Source organism: Triturus cristatus, chromosome 10 (assembly GCF_964204655.1).
Source record: "Triturus cristatus chromosome 10, aTriCri1.1, whole genome shotgun sequence".
Lineage (NCBI taxonomy): Eukaryota > Metazoa > Chordata > Amphibia > Caudata > Salamandridae > Triturus > Triturus cristatus.
This window is the reverse complement of record NC_140593.1, coordinates 493,572,772-493,597,504: the sequence shown is the minus strand read 5'-3', so window position 1 is coordinate 493,597,504 and position 24,733 is coordinate 493,572,772. Positions and strand designations below refer to the sequence as shown.

General features: G+C 42.7%; 1 protein-coding gene across 18 annotated transcripts in view; it reads right to left on the bottom strand.

Moving 5' to 3' along the window:
• DIP2C (DIP2 acetate--CoA ligase C (putative)) overlaps window positions 1-24,733 on the bottom strand; it is a 1,028,010-nt gene that overhangs the window by 127,731 nt on the left and 875,546 nt on the right. For 13 of the 18 annotated variants that reach the window (XM_085631929.1, XM_085631933.1, XM_085631919.1 and 10 more), the window contains 3 exons: window positions 24,499-24,579; window positions 11,703-11,850; window positions 10,262-10,383 (listed from right to left, as the gene is read on the bottom strand). In XM_085631929.1, coding sequence (XP_085488055.1) covers window positions 10,262-10,383; window positions 11,703-11,850; window positions 24,499-24,579 — 351 coding nt within the window. The remainder of the gene's footprint in view (window positions 1-10,261; window positions 10,384-11,702; window positions 11,851-24,498; window positions 24,580-24,733) is intronic. The other 5 variants (XM_085631931.1, XM_085631921.1, XM_085631923.1 and 2 more) reach the window with 1 other exon arrangement.

The window sequence follows — 24,733 nt, the reverse complement described above, 5'->3', positions numbered from 1 at the left end:
TAATACTCACACACTTTACTAAGATTTTGCAAACTGAACTATATCCTGTTTTGTTAAAATATATTTTTTAACTAAAATAATTTCTGAACACAACATATATTAGTCATTTTACCACACACATACTCATCAAAAAATTCACGTACAAAAAAATTACATTAAAAAAATTGAAATCCACTGAAAAAACAAAAGTTAAAGTAACATTAAAGATAGGTGTGATAAAAAGGATCTTTCTTTTAAAACCTTAGAAATTCACTGAAAAAAACAAAGGTTAAATTAAAGTTATAGTTAGGTGAATTTCTCAGAGGCAACGTTAACGTTTTAAACAAAAAAAAAAAAAGAAATTGAGTAGCTGTAGTTAGCAGCACCAACTATAACTTGTGTGCCCCGCCATGCACTGCTTATGACCTCACATGTTCTATGGCATCACTGATGACATCTCAAATGGCATCATTGATAATATCACTGATGATATACCACAAGTGTGCAAGTTTGTTTTACAGTTTACCTACCTAATTTTGTACTGCTTTAGTGCCGCTAAGGGGTGTAAGTGTTCATAAAATGTGCATTCTCTTAATGCCCTATAACTGTGTAGAAGTATTGAACTTGTTATAAATGTTTGTAATTTAAGAGAAACTTTGTGTGAAAGTGACAGTTGACTTGTATTCATTATGCTGTACTCAACATTTTGGTTCTGCAGAAAACGTTTCCGTAGGAGAAGATATTAACCTTTGTAAGTAGCCCTGAGGTATTAAGGAAAATCATGTCCGCATGATGATAATTTATACTTAACACAGAAGAGTGTGTACAGCAGGTACTAACCTATGTACACATGCCTGTTTTGCTTCAGAAGAAGGGCTATTTGTAAAGTTTTCACTACAGTATGAAGGGTGAAGGTAGTATGATCTTTAGCATTTTCAGATCTTGGTTATTTATAGCAAATAGTATCTGCTTGACAACTGTTGCATAAAATGTACACTGTTCTTAGCAGATTGTTTTGAATACTCTGATGTATTCCTGATGAGTTTCACCGTTTGCAAACAGTGTGGTACAGAGTAAACTGTATCCATTGAGTAAACACTGTTAACAGTACCCACACTTCTACTTATAGTCACTCCTTTTCTCAGTGCAGGTTCAGTGTCTGTCAGGGGTTTGATGCAGGTAAAGATTGTGCATAGTAGGACATTAGTTATTTAACGCAGCTTGAGTACCTGTAGGAACTTGGTTTTCCCTGAACACTTGTACAGAGATTGAACACTGTGTGCAGGATATGTTACACTTTCATTTGTGGTTCATAGTCAACATGAACTCGGTTACCCATGAAGTGTATGGTATAGGGTCAATATTGCACATACCACAAGGCTGCTATAATTATGGATGTTGTTTGCATGTTAGCATTAATGATGTTTCACATTATTCTGAGCTATTTTGCACTTTGTTTCATAGCTCCAATGCTATATCCGTTTACAGAGGACTGAGTACAAAAGAAGCATGGATGATGTTTCAGTGAATATATACATATATACATACATACACACACACACACACACACACACACACACTCCATGTTTTTGTTGTACTAATGGCAGTGACTTAAAACAGTTATTCCCCAAAATATGGATAATTGTTCAAAGTTCTCTGAGAAATGTGGGTTTTATCATTTTAATGACCGCCCTGGAACTTCAGTGCAGAGCTTTAGGAATATACGGGCTACCAAAATTATGCACTAAAATACAAAAAAGTGGTGGATGGAATGCTTGAATTAATCTCAACTACTAGTAATTGCTCAGGCCGCATTACAGTTCACCATTATTTTGCACAAAAATACCACCTCAGTTTGGAGCCAGCCATATGCAGCTCAGTCTTGACCCTGCTCCAAAGGGAACAGTCCAGCCTGAACTGCCAAGCCAGGTCCTCCCTGAACTAGAACATATGCAACCAAGGACCAGTTTTGCCCTTGTTAAGGATTCTAGGTATAGCTTGGTTTCAGTGACACAGTGTGCACAGAACCCACATCTAGACATACCAGTTCCACTTAGGGCAACACACTAACGTATACAAAAAAATTATGGTTGGACCACTGAGCCATGACAGGATGGTAATCTGAGCCATGAGTGGGCCACGTCAGCGACTGCAGCCTCACCTTGCATTGTAACTGAGCTTGATGAGTGGTCGCTTCTTGCCCTAGGGAGAGGGCCATGGGCAGGAGAAGAGGGAGAGGAAAGTGCCATATTAGCAATAGTCACCAAAGGTACAGTGGTAGTAAGCTGCAGCTCCTTCCTATAAAGTTCATATTTTTTCCTTAGGGAAACTGATAGATGAAAACCAGGGAGATACTAGGGAGAGGCCACATCCCCTAGTTCCTGCACAACTATTTCAGCGACATAATTGTCCCCACAAACTATTCACTGAGGGATGGTGACTTTGAGGATTTTGCAGGGACACATCCAGCATAGTGCAGTAATTACTAAGTGACATGAAGAGAACCTCCTGTGCAGCACTACAGGTCTAGATTCCAACTGAAGTCTCTTCTCTTGAAGGACCACGCTTCAAGCATGTCAACTGCTCTACCTGATCTGCGTGAGTCACACAGCACTGGGGGAAATAAACAACAACATAAACTACTCCACATAAGTTTTCTGACACTAGCACTTAAGTAAGACATACTTTGCAATTTCTTCAGCAGAATTCTATTGCTAAGTGACATATTAATTTCAACACCTCCATGACAGGGAACAGAAGACATCAAGATCATCACTTGAGAGGCTACAAGAAAACCCTCTGCTCATCACCAAGGGTTACCTTCACCACTTTGTTTTGCAGAAATTGAAGTAGTAATTGGACCAACCAAATGGCACATCCAAATATCCCTCCAAGTTCTCTAAAAAGAAATGACAATATGAAAATAATAATGGATAACCCAAGTCAAGGAACAACATGTCATTAGTAATCGACACCTGGATTTAGAGGCTAGGTATGATGCTCTTCTGTAAGAGGACATAGACAATAGAACTCAGTGCAATAATATTCATACGAGATCTGCCCTGAAATGCAGAGGGGCATGACATCCAAACCTACATCAGAAATAACTGGCAGCATAGTAGAAGCTAGCCAGAAAGTTCTCGAATCAGACTGGACTGAACCTATATAGCAATGAGCCCAGGCTTATAAAGAGAATCCATTCCAGCCATTTTAAAGCAAGTACGTAATGAATAAGAACAATCATATTTCAAAGAACCAATGACACCATAACTTTTGAGCAGCGTACACTCCATTTATTCCATAACTTAACAAAGATTACCTTAGAAAAAATAGATGAGACTTTAAACAAGTGATTTAATTCCTCCCCATTCAAATACTACTTACCAATGAAGTTACCCATTGAGGCTGAAATCCTCATGGGACTGAGCCAAGCGCTACGGTCGAGCCACGCCTGAGCAAAATAAATTCTACAGCCTGGAGACACAGATAGCGGTGACCCAATGGCCAATAATGCATTCACAGCAAAAGAGACATGACCCACATGAAACAAGGTTAAGTGCAAGAAAAGAGAGAACCAGCCTTCTGGCTGAGAAAAAGAGGGAAATGGTGAAATCCTGTGGGGAGCTCAGAGGATGAGAGGCAGACAGAAGAATGCAGGCAGAGTGGATATTTTGGTGCTGCAACTAGCTGAGAGTCCACAAAAGCCTGACTGGCAAGTTCTACACAGACTGGCTGAAGGAATATAAGCTTTTTCAGGCTTTTAAGTTCAGTCTTTGATATTAAGTAAGGAGTTGAGCGGAGTTACCCAGAGGGCCACTTTCGGAGTGTCTTCAATTGCAAGAATGGTTATCTAGACTAGGGACTGAGATGACAGAGCCCTTGGCAATGGTCTCCTATTGTGCCAAAGGACTGATATTTACATTTACGACCAAGTCTAAATGTGAAGGGTCTAAAAGCTCTGGTAAAATAGATAGAAAAATTAATCTCTTGTAAGATATGGGAATACATTTGCCTGATGCAAGAGAAGCAACAAAACAAAAGTGATAGGCCCAAAATGAAACTGGAATGATTCTACAAAAGTTTCCTTGTGTGTTCACAAAAAGGCTTGGGTTGCTCCAGTATGTTCCTGGAACTTCCAATGTACCATACAAGGGCACCATAGTTAAGGAACACTTAGAGGCTAAATGGCCACTTACTTTATGATGCAGCCAAAGCTGAGGAAGCAATTCTTACCTTTTGAACATTGACAATGGGGACAAAACACCCCCCCTGTTTTGGGATGCACTTGATACAATTTTGAGATAGTAATAATTCTTCTCAGCAGCATGCTTAAAAGCTACCACAGTTGCATTTAAGTCACATGCGAAACAGCTATTTGAACTCTTGAAGATCGAGCACAAACTGATGAAGAAATTATGTGAAAGATTGGGACATTCATGGCTCATGTTAAAGCAATGAACCTGAACAGGTCTGAATACTCGGGCTCAGAAAAACTATGCAACGGGCAGATTCAGGTTATAGGTGGAACATCAATTTGAACTCTTGGAGTTCAAGCACAAACTCTGTTGAAAAAAAGTATGACGCACAATTGTGACATTCCAGGCCCAAGCTAAAGCAATGGATTGTTGAAAGGTGTGAATGCTCAGGACCAGACAAACATACTATGCAACAGGCAATAGATCATTGTAACCCTGGGCCACGATTAACAGAGATTGGAAAAGCAAAAACAGATAAAAAAATATATGGCAAGCCAGTGGCAGGTTACCTGGTGGAAGAATATTTGGGCACCCACATTGACTCCAAGATTGAAACAGATTGAACAAAGTCTTTAGAGGCTCCGATTTCGGTAGAAGAGGTAAGTGAATTCATAATCCAAAACAAGTTAGCACTGCCTCCAGTGCCAATGGCTTTGCAGTATCTTTTTACATGGCCACCTTGCTTCAGCACCAGTAGTTCTACGGGGCAGTCTACATCTCAGATCATTGCTGTACTATCTACTGTCTCACTGGTCTCTAGCGACTCCGGAGTAAGTGTGTCTGATTTCAGTGTCATATACCGTCAAGCACCAACTGACTTAGTGGATGGATCTTTCCCATACTCTAAAGAGTGTACCATTATTCCCCACAGCCACAGTTATACTAACAAAAGATGTTGGTTGTGTGGCCTGTGGTTCATGGACAAGGAGTGCAGAAAATCCAGTCAAAAAAAGAAGCTTACCAATTATCTATCTGGAGGGAATTGACAGATTCGCAGTGGTTTGATGAATACTGTTCATCTTTTAGAGGGTTGTAGATCCTTCTTCAAACAAAGAACCAGGTCACAAAATCTCATGTGAACAAGGAAGGTAGGACTTCTCCTTTAAACAGGGTTGCCAGGGAGTTTTGTCTTTGGTCACATATTCACTTGGAATGCTTTTCAGCAGAATATCTTCTTGAGAGGGAAAATATAAATGTAGGGTCTGGACAGAGTATTCCCTTCCTCGGTTCACTTTTGTCTTTATCCTAATGTATTGTATCAGATCCGTTTTCAGATGGGGCTTTGCTATATGAGACCTGGGCACTTAAAACATTGCTATGTAGTGTTTTTTAAAAAGGTGCGTCTTCAACTCTTTCCTAAACTGGAGCAGCCTTGTGACGGTCCCGATGGATACAGGAATCTAGTTCCAGGTTCTGGATGCATGGACTGAAAAGGTCTGCTACCTTGTTTTTCAATTTTTTTTACACTTCTTAGTTTGCAGCCTCTTGGTATCCCAGCTGTGGTTTTGCCAGGAACCACCAGATATAGTGAGCTTGTAATGTTGTTTAGATGGCACGGACAGGGAAGGCCAACAGAATTTCATCAGGATAGGGTGATTTATCATATTTCTTTAGGCCCTGGGTGAGCCTTGCAGCACCATGTAGGATGCTATTAAGAATTGCCAGCTTGGAGTCAGGGTGGCCATGGAGAAGGGCCTTACCACCATCAGAATGCCACAGTACGAGGACTTGAACAGCAGTTCTGAAGTAGCTTTCCGGAAGAAATGGTATCACGTTCTTTAGAAAAGAGAGCTGGTACCAGTCTGTTTTTTTATCTGCTATTTCGGTCTGTTCTGAGTCCTAAGTATTGGACACCAAATGCAATGTCATTCCAGTGGCTGCAAGACCATCTCTACTTATTTCCACCACTCCCTTTCCTGTCCATAGTTATAGTGAAGATAAGTGCCTCTAGTTGTACCTAGTGGGATGGACGAGCTGCCGTTTGCATGACATTAAGTCAGTCATCTCCCTGCTGCGCCCCTCGGAAGATGTAAATTGTAATGCAATTTAATTTGTAACTTCTGATTGGAAAATGCCAACAGTATTACATTCACTGTATAAAAGTAACCTGGTATCAAACCATTTGGTTAAGTTACACTCGAGTTATTGGGGAGAATAATAATCATTAATACATATATTTTCTATCTATATTCAACTGTGATGCATTTGAACATCATTAGATATTTCAGTCTGCAACAAAGTTCAATTCACACTTGGCAATTGCTTTACTCTCCATCTGTCACTTGATATAGCTCTCAACAAAGGTTGGTGGATGGGCTGCTCTAGGTCTGGCTGAAACAGACATGTCAGTGAATGGCTTTAGAATCCCCTTTCTTTCATAGCACAAGTCAATGCAGACTTTCTGGTGCACTTTCCTTTGTAGACAAGGGGGATTAACTAGGAGGGACATAAGTGGAGTTGTGGATGCATAGGAAAGTATTGGTATTTAGGCACATGGAACTCTGGGAAGGCTTTGATGCTACAAACCAGCTGCCTAGAAAAGGAAGTGTGTCACTTTGCTGTCAATAAAATAAGTGGGGGAGTTTTGTTATTTCATGATTTGTGGATCACTACCAAAAGTAAACAGATTTACCCAGTAATACATTTCCCTGGAGTGACTGCACTTAGAAAACCAACTAGAAGTAAAGAAATGCAGAAGACTTGGCTTCTTGCCTGCACAGAATCCATGTTAGTCTAATAGAGTAATGGAGAGAGATGTTTCTATATCAGTCTTGAACCACTGACTCAAACACACTTCTCCGCAACTGATAACTCAAGTATTCTGCCTTGATGGTCACAGGGACATTCGAACCTTTCCCCTGGTAAGATTCTACCAGCTGGAAGAAGTCATCCTAGAAGCATGGGTGTAATGCAGCTGACAAGAGTCTATCTGAGTAATGTAGCCTGAAAGCTGAGGGGACTGTGGAGAGCCTGTAACAAAAGGAGCTGCTTAGACAGGACTACTATGTGGGGCTTGGTTACCTGTAACTAGCACTTAAGAAACCTCTAACATGGACAGCTGATTTAGCAAATTATCTTTAACAGCTGCAATATTTTAACCACAAAGACTCTGTGTCGAGCTGGTGTTCAAGCCAAGCCAGGGTGGCAAAACCTGCATTAAGCCACAAGCGGTACCTACTGGGTTCCAAACTTCTTTGAACAGCATTGCCTGAAGCCAGAGTCTCCGAGACACCAGCACCAAAAACCTATCTCAACTCACCCAGCCACCTCTTGGAATTTGACTCACTGCTTAACTCTCCTTTATTGGAGCTCTTAGGGATGGTGATTCAGCAACTGCAACGCTGCCTTTGATCACTAAGCGTTCAACTTCAAGTCACAGCATGAAAGCCACAGTTTACACCATCAAGCCAGCCAGCTCACAATTACCTCGAGTCTGCTTCAATGATTAGACACATTGTGGTTTACCATGTAGATTTGAATTTCTAATGCACTCTGACCTAAACTCAAATGCTGAACAACTTTGACCATCCGTGGCTTCTTTTTCATCTTGATTTTTGTTATACTCAGACAACAATTCTTTTACATCATACATTCCCATTCTTCAAGTGCATGACCTGGCTTGTTTTGATAAACTTATCTTTATTAGTAACCTGGTTTGAACCTTTACATTTTCTATATCTTAACTAAACTGCTGTTTGAGCAGTTGTGGTACACGTGCCACGAGTACGGCTGTTGTGGAAAGCCTTGCAACTTGAGCCAAGCTACCAACAGTGGGACAAAGATTTTTTTAGAAAAACCTGGTTAACTCTTTGGGTCAGACTGCTGAGATCTTGTGAGGGCTCAGTTTAAGCTCACATAAAAAAGTGATGTCGTGAATATGAAACCACATTCCAATTTCCTACTATAAAATAAAGATGTTATCTCTAACTCTCTAACAAGCATCCGTATGGCATAGTTTACACAAACTGCGGACTTAAGACCAGATTGTTGGCATGCTGAACTTCACAGCAGCATCTCACCTTCACTTAAAATGAGGGACTCTTTACACATTACCTTTAAAATAAGCCAAAACAATGCAAGTAGCATGCGAAAGTGCTGGTGTCACACTGGAGCAGGTGGCAGCTACCAATTTGAAACCGATCACATTAAGGATTCACAGAGAAGCCCCATTCCGCATACAGATTACTTCACCCCTCAAAGGACTGTAGTAGTTTGCTTGCCTTGTAAAAGAACATCATGTGGGCTGTCTTTCTTCACATGGATCTATGCTTCCCTTCCCCCTCCAAATCATAACAAACATCTGTCAAGCCATTTTACAAGTTGTAGACAGTGGATTAGCAACCCCATGGAGGTAGTTGAGTTGAATTATAAAACCAATCAAATTGGAACCAATGTGCCAGATTGTTGTTGAAGTCATACCTGACCTTTTATGCTGTCTTGTCACACCTGTGCCACTAAAACTGGAAAAAAAACTTGGTGTGCCTGCTTCTCCTTGCAATTTTCACCTTCATTACTAATTTTTTTTTTAAACTGGAGTTTAATATCTCTTTCAAAACCGATTGTAACAGAAAACAGTGTGGCAAAAACACATATTAAATGGTTTTAACTGGTTTCAACTAGAAGTTAAATCATTACACTTCTGAAACAAGGACTTGTTACACATGATCCAGGTTCTGAAGAGATGGGACAAAAACTGAAAAATGTTACTGACTGTACGCAAGGAAGGCATAGCATATATGTAAGTTCCCGCAGTACTGACAGTGGACAAGAGAAAATTGTTTCTAGATCACAACATCGCAGCATGAAAACTGGACCAAAAAGCAGCGAGTTTTCTGGTGTCAGTCTGCATCAGCAATAATGGAGGAGATATCATTTATTTTAAATGGCTCTGCCTTTCTGCCAACGGAGTACTGACTTGTGCGCCTGCATAAAAAGCACTTCTTGGGAGACGAAATACCCTTTTTAAGAGACGAAATGCCATTAGCTGCCCCATTCACTTTAACCCAAACAATAACACTAATCTGGCCATACACATTAATGTGCACAAAGCACGTAAAAATAACACTAACTTCAACCAAGAGTTTACAGGACGCTTAGTTAGTGGTAGGTACGATCCAAAAAACAATGTTGACTGTCAAAGCTCTGTCATCATCTGCATAAACTATGTACAAAAGGAATATATCTATTTTTACTCAGTACTTAACCTGATGCAAGGCAATACACAATGTATAGCAAGATTCAACCCGCAATGAGTCGAGATGTTATAAAAATGCCATATTTGTTCATTTACTATACATAACTTCAACGTCAGTAAATCTGTTTTATTTTAAAAAAGGCATATACTTATACCACATACTGACATTTTCAGACAATTATTGGTTGTTTTGTACAAACTTTAAAATAAAAAGTGGCCATATATCTTTCAAGCCTGAATAATTACCATTTCATTTCATTAATACACACTTTATTTGTAAATGTCTTGTGCAAGACTACATACTGCAAAAAATCTATTTCAGAGCACAGTGAAAACCATTACTGGAAAACTAGGAGACAGTGGGGTGGCAGAGAAGAGGTGAAGCAAGCAGATCTATCAGTCAGAAATAAACTGAATCAATAGAAATAACTATATATCATGATCAAGTTACAATATCCGTATGGACGTTCAACGAGGATGGTAAAGAGCACAGATATTAAGATGCAGGGGATGTGAGGGGAAATTATCCTGAAAGAATTAAACTAGTTGCCTTGACAGATGAAAAAAAGGCCACAAAGTGAATGGTCTGTGTATTCCATCGGACATCCATTTGTAACCCTGGGAAACAAATGTAAATCTAGTCAAGGTTGCAGTGACTCATTCTTCGAAGTAGATACAGCTGAATGCTTACAACTACATAACAGTAAAAAAAGAGAGTACATCTTGGCATGCTACAAATGATACAAGGCTTTACATTTTTGTGATTTCAAATAACAAGCATGTCTCATTTGCCCTTGCCATCTCAGCTTAGCATTCACAGGTTCCTACTCACCTCTACTATCATCTTGACAGTGGGCAATGTTGTTGCGATGTTCTGTGGATGAGGCGGCCGAACAGTGATTGGTACACAGCCCGCATACAGGCAACCATAAAATGCTGCTATCAGGTCTATTCCTGCATGAAGGACAGAGCACACATCCTCGATTGAAAATCTCAAAGGCATGAATCAGGGACACATGTATCAACAGAAGCAGTAGGCGGAGGTCACTTAGAGGAGAGGTAAATTATAAGATATGCGTGATGCCCATGGTCTGGATCCGTTTCAGACATTATGCTGGCAGGGTTTGTCCAGCTTTACTTTCAGCAATAAGATATTGAATACATCAATAAAGTGTGCCTTGAAGGACTCACACTGCACTGGTCGCCATATACCAGTAATATGCGTATTAAGTACAGGTTTACGCCACGCTTAAGAAGCAAGTTTACATTACAATTGTAAGACACAACTTGAAAAGATAGTCATATTTATTGATTTCTTGGAAGCGGCTTCATATAAAGATTCAAACTTTGTTAGCCATTGAAGAAATTCACAATAAACATCCTGAAACGTTCTTAGCGAAGGAAAAGGCCATCTCCACACTGCTATTTTCTACATCGTCTTGTTCTAATTGAGAAAGAAAAATGATTTCTCACTCCTAACATCTATGCATATTAACAGTAATAATATCTAAAGCAAAAATAATGTGATGAGTGAGATTAAAAAAAGCTTGGAAAAGTAGGCTGAAAGGGCCCATGTGCCAAGGGCAGTTGACAAACCAGGATGTGCAAATTGCACGCAACTGGTATGTGAACGGACCTTCAACTTGCAGCGTGACTGAGGCGTATTGCAAAATATATATTCCTAGAGAGTCACAGCACCTCATACCTCAGGAATAAAATCAGCTGGTCTCTTTTTGAAATCCCCTAAAAATGCCTGGAAAACCAGGGATGGAAGACTGTGACTAAAAACAGACCTCCATCTCTGTGTTCATATTATCAGCAAGTACACTTTTTTGATATGTGCCCTCTAAAGGGATAGAAGTTACAAAAATGTAACAAAACAGCAACATCTTCGGGAGTCATTGGGGGGAGAGCATGCAATAAACCCCTGGGACTGCTTTCTGCTCACATTAGGCCACTTAGGAACATTACCCAACATGAAGAGGTCACAAAGGAAAAGTGTTGAAATTACCACCACAAATTGAAGGCTGGTAACTGATGAATGGTTTGCAGGATGGATAGACACCCCTTTCTAACAGAGATTCATAATGGGTTGAAAAATCCCTTTTAAACGCATAAAGAATACTTTTCTGCCCTGCAAAACATTTTTTAGGTCGCAAACCCACTGTTTTTGTGATTCACAAGCTCTGCGACTGCGAAATACTTTTTGACATGGGGCGACAAATTCCTACATGTAACATTTTACTGAGACATAGCTGACTGAAGCTCCTTACCTGGCGGATACACCAAAGCAACATGATCTCCATCTTGCAAATGCCCCCTTTCCATCAACATGACCGCAATCTTTTCAGCTCGCTTATGTAGCTGGACACAGGTGAGAGAGTTTGCAATTGTACCCTGGACATCGAACACAGAAAAAAACTGTGCCTTAATTACAATGCCATTCAAACTCCTTCTCAACCAAACTATGTTATGCTACTGTATAGTTGTCGCAATTCTTCCATCCGCAAAAGAAAATTGTACAGGTTTCATCACATGCAAAAACCTCAATTTGCACATTGGAATCTGGGGATTTTTGAACCTCTATTAAAACAACTAATGAAGAAAAGCACATATAATATTGGCCTTTGATTAAATTAACAAATTTGTAACACCGTAGCAAGTTCTGTTCAAAAGTATTGATCTACAGCACAAGTGTCCAATGAAGTGCCAGGAGGGACCTAATCTCATGCCCAATTTTCAGGATATCCAAACAATATATTTTGCCATGCAAATGTGGTCCCAACAATACATTATTTGGAGGAAGTGTATTAATGAACGTGCATTCCCACACATTTTACTACAGTGCAAAGGGCAAAGTCTATGTTATGACCACAGTACAGAAAATCTGACAGGAGAAAAACCACAGTATAAGTCCTCAAAGATGAAATCTTGGAATCACACTAATGTGATCTTACCTCAATTTACAAATGTAGCACCTTGTATCTTGGCTTCAATATGCAGATGTGCAGAGTGTAACATGCAATTTATGCAGAATTACACAGTTGAGTTTTTGCTTCATGTGAGAGAGAGAGAGATGAGTGTGTGTGTGTGTGTGTGTGTGTGTGTGTGTGTGTGTGTGTGTGTGTGTATTTTCATTCACTGAAAAAAGCTAAAGATTTAAGTGATGTTCTAGTTAGGTATGGAAATATCTTATTTTCCATTTTAAAAAACGTAAATATTCACTGAAACAAACAAAGGTTAAAGGGACGTAATAGTTAAATGAAAATGTCAGTTAAAGCTTACCACTTTAAATGCACAAACCACTGAAGTTCAACAATTATAGTTTTCTCAAGTATCTATAACTTGTCCCTTAATTTAACTATAACTCGTACCCCACCATGAACAGTCTTTGGATCAAAGGTTTGATGTCAGATGTTGCAGTGATGTTATCAATAATGTCATCGAACATGTTATGAATGGTCATTAGCAATGCATGGCAGGGCCCCAGGCCTAGGGGAGCAGGGTATCCCTACCTTGCCCCCTTATATCCTTCTATAATTATTTCCAGGACTGGACACTCAGTACCCGAGTCCTAAAATGGCTGCCGCCGCATCTTTGTTGATGTGGTGCCAGTCAATCAGAACTTATCTTAAGATCTGTTGGCTCCGCAAATCCTCTGTGGTGTGAAATATACAACATTTTTTTGCCTACATTTCTCAAAATCTACTAAACTGATTTATACCAAATCACAAATGGCACCCTTTCTGACTCAAGATCTAGCTTTCTGCCAAATTACCTAAGGAAAAATTAATGGGAAAAACATGTTTTGGATGTCCTCTTTTTCTCAGCCTCTCTCTGACAGATCACCTCAAAACCTTCCAGGAAGGAACTGAGGTGGATGAGACTTTTTTTGTAGCGTTTCATGAAGTCTCGTCAAACGACACAAAAGTTAGGAGCAGACCACAAATGATAATCCTATGGAAACACAGATCTTACAATGACTACCCAGTGGCAACAGCCTTTAGGATAGAGTCCTACATATACACATACATATACGCATACATATACACACACATATATATATGCATGTACAGATCCCGATATTAGTAGAGGCTGTCTATTTAGGGCGGTCCTTGCTCAGGATATCAGCACCCTGTAATATGTAATACCCAATTTCCAGTATTTGAAAAAAATGCCAGGACACCTTGGAAATGCAGTGTAAATAATACTGACTGCACCAGCAACGCGTTTCAGCTTTCGCCTTGGTCACGCTCATATATTATATATATATATATATATATTTTCACACCCCAAAAATTTTACGGGGACGTTATAGTTAGGCACGGATTTCACACGCACAAAACCATAGAAATTCAGCAGTTATAGTTACCTGAGCTAACTAGAACTCATGCCCCCACAATGCACTGCTTATGACCTCACATATTACATCACTCATGACATGGTCAGTGACATCACTGATGACATCTCAAATTGTGGCAATGTGATTGTTCTTTGTGTGTCTTGTTCCAGAAATCTGTGAAATTCTTGAATACAGAGAAGACGACAAGACTTCAAAGAGGTGAATCTCTAACAAAAACAGGTACTTACTCTTAACTATAACTTAAAGCACAGTTTTTTCGGTTTTAAAAAAGAAAAATACTGTGGCGATGCCCAGCTTCTCTGGGACATGTGGATCAGAAGTAGCACAGCATACACTACCAAGGAGAAATCCCCTTCTCAGAATCATTCATCGACTCACAAAGTCTGGCCACTGCAAATCGGAGGGCGCACGGCTGGTGACTGCTGCATGTGTTAATACATGTTTTCACCCTAATGTTCCAGGCACTTGAGAAACTGGGCCCTTCTGTTTACAATCTATTTTAACTGATGAAGTGGAGGGCTGCAAGGGCCAAACAGCGCACACAATGCACAGTAACTCACAGGTACGGGGAGATGGGAGCTGTAAGGTCCTCTCTTTCCACAAAAGCTTAGGTAATTATCCAGCAGCTGTTAATACTCTCTTTACTACTGTAACTGATCTCTAGTTTTCAAATAGGCTTTTTTGTCTTTCCTTTAGAACTACTTTAAAAGTTGAAAAAAGCATCTGCCCCCGCTTGACAGATCACTACAATTTTTCACTCCGTGTGTTGGCCAGAGCCACTTCTTGCTTATGGGATTCAGCGGAGTCCCTTATGTCTTCCGCTTCTCAGGAGGGTGCCTGCCTTGATCTGCGACACCATGTGTTGGATGGCCGGGAGCTGGCGGCGTTTATTCTTCGCTCGGCTCTGGACGTTTCGGAGGTGCTTGGTCGTACCAAGTCTACTTCAGTGGCCATGCCTGGCTACGGGATAGTGTTTTCCCTGAGAACGTTAGAGAATGGCAGCTTGACATCCCCTTTGATGGCACTCTGTTTCACGCCCCTGCGGATTCTGCCATTCAGAGGTTTCTTGCGGGGCTTCCTCCTCCTCCTCTTCCCCCTCAGTGACCTGGTTATCGGTCTGTGTTTTGGGAGGTGTTCTTCCGTTGTTTTCCTGGGGCCTTGTAACGGGTAGCCCAGGTTGTGTGTTCTATATGGTTGATGTGCCTTGGGGTCCTTTTGTTGGGCCCTTGGTGCTGTTGGCTGCTGGTCCGGCCCTTTGTTGACTTGTTTTGGCTGTTGGTAACCCGGTAGGCCCTGAGATTAGGCGTCTACTTTATTGGCTGCTTGGTAAGCCGTCTGTGGGTTTTTTCTGCAGGTCTTTCTGTTTTGTCCTCCGCTGCGGACTATGTTCTTGGGACGTAACTTACCCTATGTGGGGTACTGGTAGCTATTGTATAGCTCTGTCCTGTACTGGGGAAGTGTGGTCCCCTTTTCGGACTCCTGGCTCTCCGGTGCATCACGGTATGTCGCAGGTGAGATCTTCTTGCCACTTGTCTTGGTGCAGGTTGCGCTGGGTCCGTCCTTCTCCTTGTCACAGCGTCGGTCGGCCGGTCTGGCCTGCAGTCTGCGTCATCGTGTTATGGCGGTTCTGCGTTTTTGTCATGTGTTTTGGCTTGCTCCTCTGTCAGCTGCCCCAGAGGTTTTGGATTCCCTTGGCTCTGTGTTCTGGTGGCCGGCTTGGTACTGTCCTCTTTCTCTCTCTTTCTTTCTTTTCTGCCGGTCTCCTCCCCTTCGTTGCGGGTCAGTGGGTTTCTGGGCCGGCCCCTTCCTTGGGGTGTGGCCCTTCCTGGCCTCTGCTTTCGGCTGCCGTCTGCCTTGTTCTGGGTGCGCTGTTCCGTGGTGTTGCTGCTGCTGCTGGCGGCGCTTGCCCAGCAGACTTGCTTGTTCTACTTCACCGCTGTGCTCTTTGATGTGTTCCCTTGCGTCTCTGCCTCTGGTTCCGCTGGGGCTTTGCACAACGGTGCTTTTCTTCTTCCGCCTGTGCTGTTGGCGGTGGAGCCGTTCCAGCCCTGCCCGCTGCTTGTGGCCAAGGTGTATTCAGCTCTTTTCTATCTCTGGGGTTCGAGGTGGCCCTTTTGCTCCTTGAGGCTTTTGGGGCGCTTTCTGCCCCTGCGGGGTGTTGGGCGCTCTCCCTTGGTTGGGCTTAGGATCTCCGGGCCTTTTCCTTCTTGTCCTTGTGACATGTCCCCTTCTGGACCCTGGGTCTCTCCTGGTGGGGAGGCTCTCTCGCAGCCCCTCCTCCCTTCTGGGTATTGCTAGGGTATTTATTCTACGTTAAGGAATCTGCTGCTAGTAGTCTATCAGATGTACAAGTTACTTACCTTCGGTAACGATGTATCGGATAGAGAAGATTTTAGTCGCAGATTCCTTCACGACCCGCCCTTCCTCCCCGTTCTGCGAGGACCCTCAGCTTGGTTTTCTGCACGCGCCTCCCTCTGGGTGGTTTGTCTTCTGTGGGGGTCCTTTTCGTTTTCTTTCCGTCAGGCTCCCTCCAGCTGGTTTCTCTCCAGTGTAGGGGCCTGCTTTTGCTCTTTTTTCCCTTTGTTGTTACAGTTTCTGCTACGTTGGGGGTTCTTTGGCCTGTCCTTGGCCCCCTGCTCCTTTCAGGGGCTATGGCCCTCCTTGACTGTGTTGTCTGGGCGTGGATGGCTGTTGCTCCTCTGTTCCGGGCTTGTGGCCCTTCGCTGTGTGGTCTGTGGTTGCAGTCTCCCTCTCTCTTTCGGCGCTTCCAATGCTTGTGCCTCCAGACTAGCTATAACTTTGGCTTGTGTGGTGGTACCATGGGGTGGTGCTTTACGCCTTCCCTGCTGTGGCTTCGCTGCTATGGCCTTCTGATACTTTGGTACTGCCTGGTGCTCTCACCTTGATTGCACAGTTGTTCCTCAGAGGTGCTCTGCTCTTTCCCTGCTTTGGCTTTCCTGTTGTAGTCTCCTGGCGCCTCGGTGCCACCGGGTGCTGTTCCTCACCAGAGATGCTGGGCAAGAAAGTTTTCCGGGTCCAGTCTCACGCCTGGGGATAATTCTACGTTAAGGAATCTGCGGCTAGAATCGTCTCTACCAGATACATCGTTACTGAAGGTAAGAAACTTGTACTTTAGGGTCTAGGTGAGCATGCCACGGGTCAAAAAGAAGTTGAAAGCTTCCCCAAAGGACTCCCTTTACAACAGAGGCCATGTCACCATTGATGTTCTAGTGGGCCATGTGGCAAAGAAGCTAACCTTTTCCCAGGCAACTTGAGATGGCTCTTCTGATGGCCGCAAGGAGTGACAGTGCCTCAATGCTGCAGGCAAACGTGTAGTGATTAGTGGAACGACCCAGAGGTGAATTGTGTATTCCGTGGGTCTGCTGTTGAGGTGCGACATATCACTGGTAAAAGATGGAGGCCCTAGTGCAGCACCTCCCCGAGACATACTTTAAGAGGGATGACGAGCTAATTGCAGAAGGAAAGATCCAGCATGAATATCCATTGTGCACTGGATGCAGCTGATACTACTTCTTGCAGTGTGAAATCCAGCATACTGCTCCGCTGCTGTGCATGGCTTCAGGTCACTGGTTCAAGCTGGAGGTCAAACAACACCTTCATAACATCCCATTCGAGGAAGAACATCTCTTTTGTCCTTAAGTGGATTGAGCTGTTGGAGACAGTCAAGAAGGACACAAAAATTCCGAAGTCCATGGGAGCCCTGCAGTCTGCCACCCTAAGGTGCACTTATTCTAGACAGCAAACTAGGGACGACAGCTAGTCCACACACTCCAGGCAGGTGCAATCCTACCATCACCAACAACATGTCTTTCATGAGTCCAAATCATACAAAGGATCATAGAGGGGAGGTTTCAGGGGCAACAGCAGCAAGGGCAGCAGTAAAGTTGGTTCTAGTAAAGGAGCCTCTGTTTCCAAATACTTACCCACACTGAACCCCTCTAAATGACACAGTGCCTGCTGGGTGGAGATTAAGGGATTTACTATTCATGGGAGGAAATTGTCTCCGATCGGTGGGTACTATCAATGATTATGCAGGACTGCAATGCTTAGAATCAAGGCCGATACACCTTCAGCCAAGAGCGCTACTTCAAAAGGGTGCCACACTGGCAAAAGCATCTGTTCAATGTACTTCCTCATTCCCAAGAAACACCGCTTCCTCTGGCCCATCCTGGACCTTAGGATGCTCAATCAGTGCATCCGGTCAGATCAAATATAACTCCTGCCTTCACCATGCACTGTTTATATCCTCTCATATTACATCACTAATACCATGACAAATAAAAGCATCTCAAAAGACCTCATTTATGAGAACATTGTGCATGGTACAAGGCGAGGTTTACAACACTCTGTATGAAGGTGCATGAGGTATAGAAACTTTTGGTTGTAGAGGAAATTATAACTAAGTTATGACTATAACTTTTTAATTTCTAAGGTTTGTGTAGTTTAAGTTGTGTTTCCATTAAAATAATAAATACAATCTTCCTAACTATAACTTATCTTCAACCTTTAATTTTTTTAATGTCATTTTCTATGGTCCTTTTAGATTTGAAAAATTGTTTTTTAATCATATAGTTTATTTTGATATTTTATCTATATTTTATTTTTACTTTTGAATATTACTGCTTTACTTTCTTGATAATTTCTTATGAAGTGGCTTGGAGTAGCCTAGAGTGAAGTGGGGTAGGGTAGTATAGAGTGAAGTGGGGCAGAGTGGCGTAGAATGAAGTGGGGCTGATTGACCTGGGGTACAATGGAGTAGAGTGGTTTTCAGTAGAGTGGGGTAGAGTAGAATGGGTTAGACTAGAGGTGAGTGAAGTGGGGTAGAGTAGAGTGGCGTACAGTGAAGTGGTGTGATGTACAGTAGAGTGGTGCAGAGAACAAGGGCATAGATTGGTGCATAGTAGAATGCAGTGGCTTAGAGTTGAATAGAGTGTAGCACAGTGGCTTGGATTGATGTTCAGTAGAGTGGCGTAAAATGAAGTGGGGTAGAGTCAAGTGGATCAAGTAGAGTGAAGTGGGGGTAGAGTGGTGTACAGTAGAGTAGTGTGGAGTCGTGTAAAGTAGTGTGCAGTGGTGTAGAGTCGAGTGGTGTAGTGGCACACAGTGGAGTGATGTGGAATAGAGAAGCATGGAGTGGTGTAGACAGTGGAGTACAACTGAGTGGCGTACAGTGGAGTGGCTTAGAGTGGAATGTAATGTAGAGTGGTGCGTTGTACAGTGTTGCTTGAAATATATATATATTTTTTATTTCCAATGGTCCCGCTGTACTACCTAGATAGGTTCGAGGTAGGACCGGGGTACTCCATAATGTTTTTTACAAGATATTAAAGAATAAAAATACTTTTCCCTAACTATGGACACTTTTCTAAAGTGCCTGATTAGTTTCTATACCTATTTTTAACAAAAGTAACAACTAATATTCCCCCCCTCAATCCCAGAACAAATACATAGTGTGATAAAAACAATTATTTCAAAAGGTTGTCATTATCCAATGATATTGTGTTTTGTCATCAACATTTACCACAGTATAGCACAAAATTTCCATGTCATACTCCATCCCAATATCTCACCATGTTTTTGTCCCTTATAAACCACAAAACTACTAAACGAATTTTCAAGAAATAGCAAAAAGGATCCTTTCCACGCAATAACCTATATTCCTGTCAAATTTCATAAAAATCCATTCATCCTTTTTGCCACTATGTCTGATACAAAAGTCTATGAAAAACATGTTTTGGGACCCCCTTTTTTCTTTACACTCCGTTAATGAATCACCATGAGACTTGCATCATCTGCCAATGTCAAAAAAGCAATAGGTCTGCAAGTTTTCCTGAAGATTCAGCAACCGGTGTGAAAATTATTAGCAAGCAAAAATCCAAAGAATTCAAGCTATAACTACAGAGTGGAGATATATATATATATATATAATTTTTTTTACCTAATGGCCGTAGGTAGTTATTTTTAGGACCTAGTTTCCATAGGAAAAGAGTGTTTTTTTACTTGTTTATAACTTTGGTGCACTTTGACGAATCATCCATGCATAGACACTTAAGAGATAAAGAAAGACAATAATGCAGCCTAAAAACAACTAGGCTACGCTGGCCATTACTTCATTCTGAAGTGATAAAGAGAGCCAGGTAACAGTTAAATGTAACTATTTTACTGAGTTTTCACACAGAGAAACTCCCCTTCACAAAGATCCTTTTACTTATTTTTTATGATAGAGATGAAGGGTTGGACAGACAAGCCCCATAGGCTGCCATTATGGGTCTGTAAATGGATACCATGCCTTGAATCTTTCCAGAGACCCTCGGTATCCCATGATGCACAGTCAAAGGCTAGTTACTTTCAGTTCTTTTTGAAGGCGTATAAAGCAAGGCCTGCTAAATTCTGGATATCACCGTTTCATCCACCGGGGAGGAGGGCGTGTTGCTTATGACTATCACGGAGATACCCCTACTACAGAACTGGAGTTACAGGTAAGAAACTACTCCTTCTGTAGTAGGGAATCTTTGTGTATAGTCATAATTATGTGAATAGAATAGCAAGCCCATCCCCAAACAACAAACCCCAGCAGTAGAAGAAACAAACAGACCCACTATTGTGCAAATAGGTTCCTCAGTGAAGCCTGCCCAACCTGAGCATCTGCCCTGGCATCAGAGTCTAGTAAAGGTAAGGACTGACTTCCAAGTGGCAGCCTTACAGATTTCTGCAATAGGAACGTTACGGAGTAAAGCCACTGTAACAGCTTTACCTCTGGTAGAGTGAGCCTTAGGCTTACTAACTAGAGTCTTGTTGGCTTTCTGATAACACAACTGAATGCAGGACACGATCCACCTGGAGATGGATGGCTTGGAGGTAGCAAGACCAGTCCTGACAGAGTCATAGTTAACAAACAACTGATCCGATCTATGAATCTCCTTAGTCTTATCTAAGTAGAACTCCAACACCCTTCTAACATCGAGAGAATGAAGGGATCTCTCAGCAGGAGAGGAAGGATGCTGAAAAAATGTGGGTAAAGAAATCGTTTGATTCACATGAAACTCTGACACTACTTTTGGAAGGAATTTAGGGTGAGTCCTCATGACTACCTTAGAAGAATGAAACACTGTGTAAGGCTCTTGACAACAGAGAGCCTGGATTTAACTCACCCTGCGAGCCAATGTTATGGATACATGGAAAGCTGCCTTCCAGGACAGATGCTGGAGAGAATGGGCTCAAAAGGCTTCCGCATCAGTCTAGAAAGCACCACATTAAGCTCCCACAGAGGTGAAGGACGCCTAATGGGAGGAAACACTTTCTTCAAACCTTCCAGAAAATCTTTGATGACTGGGAGTTGGAAAAAGGAAGTTTGTTAAGGACATATCCTATACGCAGTTAAAGTTGCTAGGTGAACTTTAATGGAATTAAAATTCAGGCCAGATTGAGCCAAATACAGCAAATAAGGAAATATAACATCCTCCTTGTAGGAGGTAGGATCTGCATTCTTAGAGGCACACCAAATGCAAAATCTCTTCCATTTATATGCGAAGGAAGTCTGTGTAGATGGTCTTTTCGCTTCTTTTAATATCTCCATACAGATCTGAGGGAGATTTAAATGTCCATTCTGCATTAGCTCAGGAGCCATGCTGCCAAATTCAATGACGATAGGTTGGGATGCACCATCTGCTCTCCGAACTTCGTGAGAAGGTCCGGCTGACACGGAAGCCGAAGGTGCGGCAGGAGAGACCGGTGTAGTAGATCGGTGAACCAACACTGACGGGGCCACTCCGGAGCAATGAGGATCATCTTGGCCCGTGATTGGGAAAGTTTGATCAACACTGTCGGGATCAGGGGAATGGGTGGAAAAGCGTAGAGAAAGCTGTTCGACCAGTTGATCCACAGTGCATTCCCCAGCGTCCCTGGTTGGTAGAACCTGGAGGCGAAGTCGCGGCATTTTTTTGTTTTTCGTGGTGGCGAACAGATCGACCTCCGGAGTTCCCCATCTTTCGAATATTTCTTGCAGCACATCGTCGTTTAAGACCCACTCGTGATTTTTGAGAACGAATCTGCTGAGAGCGTCTTCCTGAGCATTTTGCACACCTGGAAGGTGAGTCGCTGTGATGGTCAAGTCCCTGGCCAGAAGTCAATGCCAGATCGCCTGGGCCTCCCGAGACAGTGGGCGAGAGTGGGATCCCCCCCCCGCGCTTGTTGAGATAGAACATCGTTGTTGTGTTGTCCGTCTGTACAAGCAGGGAATTGGTGCGAAAGGAAGGCTGGAAAGCTTTCAGTGTCAAGTGAACAGCTCGAAGTTCCAGGAAGTTGATGTGATAAGTGGACTCCTTCACAGACTGCCCTGTATCTGTAGGTGATCCGAATGCGCACCCCAGCCATGGAGAGACGCATCTGTCACAATGGTCTGCGTTGGAATCTCCTTGTGGAAAAGAGTCCCTCTGAGGAGATTGTGTGGAGAGCACCACCATCGTAGAGACTGGATGGCTTGCTGTGACAACATAATCCTGTCCTCCCAACTCCCCTCTTTCTGGTTCTACTGATCCTCCAAACATTCCTGCAGAGGCCGCATGAGGAGTGAGAAAAATGCACGAGGCCATGGAGCCCAGGAGAGTGGACACCTTCCTCACCGTTGGGAAGGGTATGGTCATGAGAGTGAGCCTTCCGAAGGATTGATAAGCATCTCTCCTCCGAAGGACACACGCTTGCCTTGCGAGTATCAATGGAGGCTCCCAGATACTGCAGACACTGGACAGGAGTTGGAACAGACTTTGAGAGATTGATGTGTAGACCCAAGCGATTCAGCAGAACGGACGTCCTGTTGAAATGCACGAGGAGCCACAGGCTGACCAGGAGCAGGTTCCAATGTCCTAGTTGGAGAATAGGTCCTGGAATACTCCGAGTCCGAGGTAGATACTACCCTTCTCCGTTTACGGGCTGGCCTTGTAGAGGGAGCCCTGGATGTAGTGCCCCTCGACGGCGAGCGCCGACGTCGTCATGATCTAGAACTTGTTGTCGACGTGGAGAGGCTGACCACAGAGGGAGACTGGTCTCTCGACGTCGAACTACGATGATACCTCCTCGACGTCGACAGTCTTCATCTCGAAGTTCAACGTCTCGTAGACGGTGAGCGGCGGTGTCGCCTCAACGGCGAGCACCGATGTCTCCTTGACCCAGATCGACGGCGATGGTGTGTCGACGTTGACCGGGATGTCCTAGTCATCGACCTCACCCGAGGCCTCGACGTCCATCCCCTCGACGTTGATCTTCGACCCAGAGCCCTGAGTCGACGGGGAGCATATCGTCGTCATACTTGGTCTCAACGTCGATGTTGTTGCCTTCGACGTCGACCGGGACCAGCGTTGTTTTTGAGCATTCTTTCGACTGGGGAGCCCCCCAGAGGTCGACGCATGGGTCTTGGAGGAGGACTGATTCTCTCCTTGCCCAGATGTCCCACCTGCAGCCTGTTGTCTTCTCTGCTCCAGGCCTTGAAGACAAATCTTCTCCCTGTCACGCTGGGTCCTCCTGGAGAAGGATTTACAGATGGCGCAGGATTCAGGAACATGTGAAGTAGGTAGACAGAGAATACAAACTTTGTGGGTGTCCGACTTTGCCTTCTTCCTGCCACATTCAGGGCACTTATCGAATAAAGATGGCATTTTGGCAAGAAAAATGTGGGCTAACTGCCCAAAAAAGACAGCAAAAGGAAGGTAAAGGCCAAAGTTGTCGAGTAAAACACTCAAACTAACTTTAGAAAGCTTAATTAATGACAAATATACCACTCAAGGTAGATCTCAATGCTCCAGGCTCCTGCTAGCAGGAGCTGGAAAAAAGAACTGAAAGTAACTAGCCTTTGGCTGTGCATCATGGGATACCGAGGGTCTCTGGAAAGATTCTTAAAGGCACGGTATCCATTTACAGACACATAATGGCAGCCTATGGGGCTTGTCTGTCCAACCCTTCATCTCCATCATAAAAAAAGGATCTTTGTGAAGGGGAGTTTCTCTATGTGCGAAACTCAGTAAAATAGTTACATTTAACTGTTACCTGGCTCTCTTTTTCACTTCAGGATGAAGTAATGGCCTGCGTAGCCTAGTTGTTTTTAGGCTGCATTATTGTCTTTCTTTATCTCTTAAGTGTCTATGCAGGACTACAGAAGAGGACAACATAAGGGAATATATCTAATGAAGTGCTCCAGGGTCCACGCACATGGGCGGGACTATTCACATGATTATGACTATACAAAGAGATCCCTACTACAGAAGTTAATGTTAGCTTTGGTTGTAACACCTCTACATATACAGTAAACAAAAACTCAGAAATTCACATAAAAACACAGTTAATGAAGGGATAATTTGATATGGGGTTTTAAAATATAAATCTTAACAAGCTCACACTTGACAAGACTACAGTGATTTTTAAACAAAGACAATGCAATGGAAGATGAAATATAAAATACCATTTAGTAAAAAAAGAAAAAGTTAAATAAGTCAAATTAGTTGAACAATGCCCACAGAAAGCCCTAATGCTAACACAAAATCAAATGCTTCCAAGGTGTTTCACAAAGAAAAGTAGAATGTTGCCCCTTAGGTTAATTCCAAATGATATGCAATATAAACACACTTCCCGTATCCTTAAGTTGTGCATCTTTCCAACAATATTATTGGTATAGTAGACGTTTCTAGATGTCTTACCCTCGAATTAAGCAATGTGTAGAGAATATGATCAGGCGTTGTTTGGGCTCTCCATTGCAAAACCTCTGATAGAAAGAGAAACTGAAAGAGAATAAAAACAGCTTAGAGACATGAAATGTTCAAGCATTTTTTTAAAGAGGCCAAACTATACATTGTATATCGGTTATTCGACATATATCTGCTAAGAAGCCAAAGAATGTATAGGCCTTTCTGTAGAAAAAGGAGCCTTATTTCT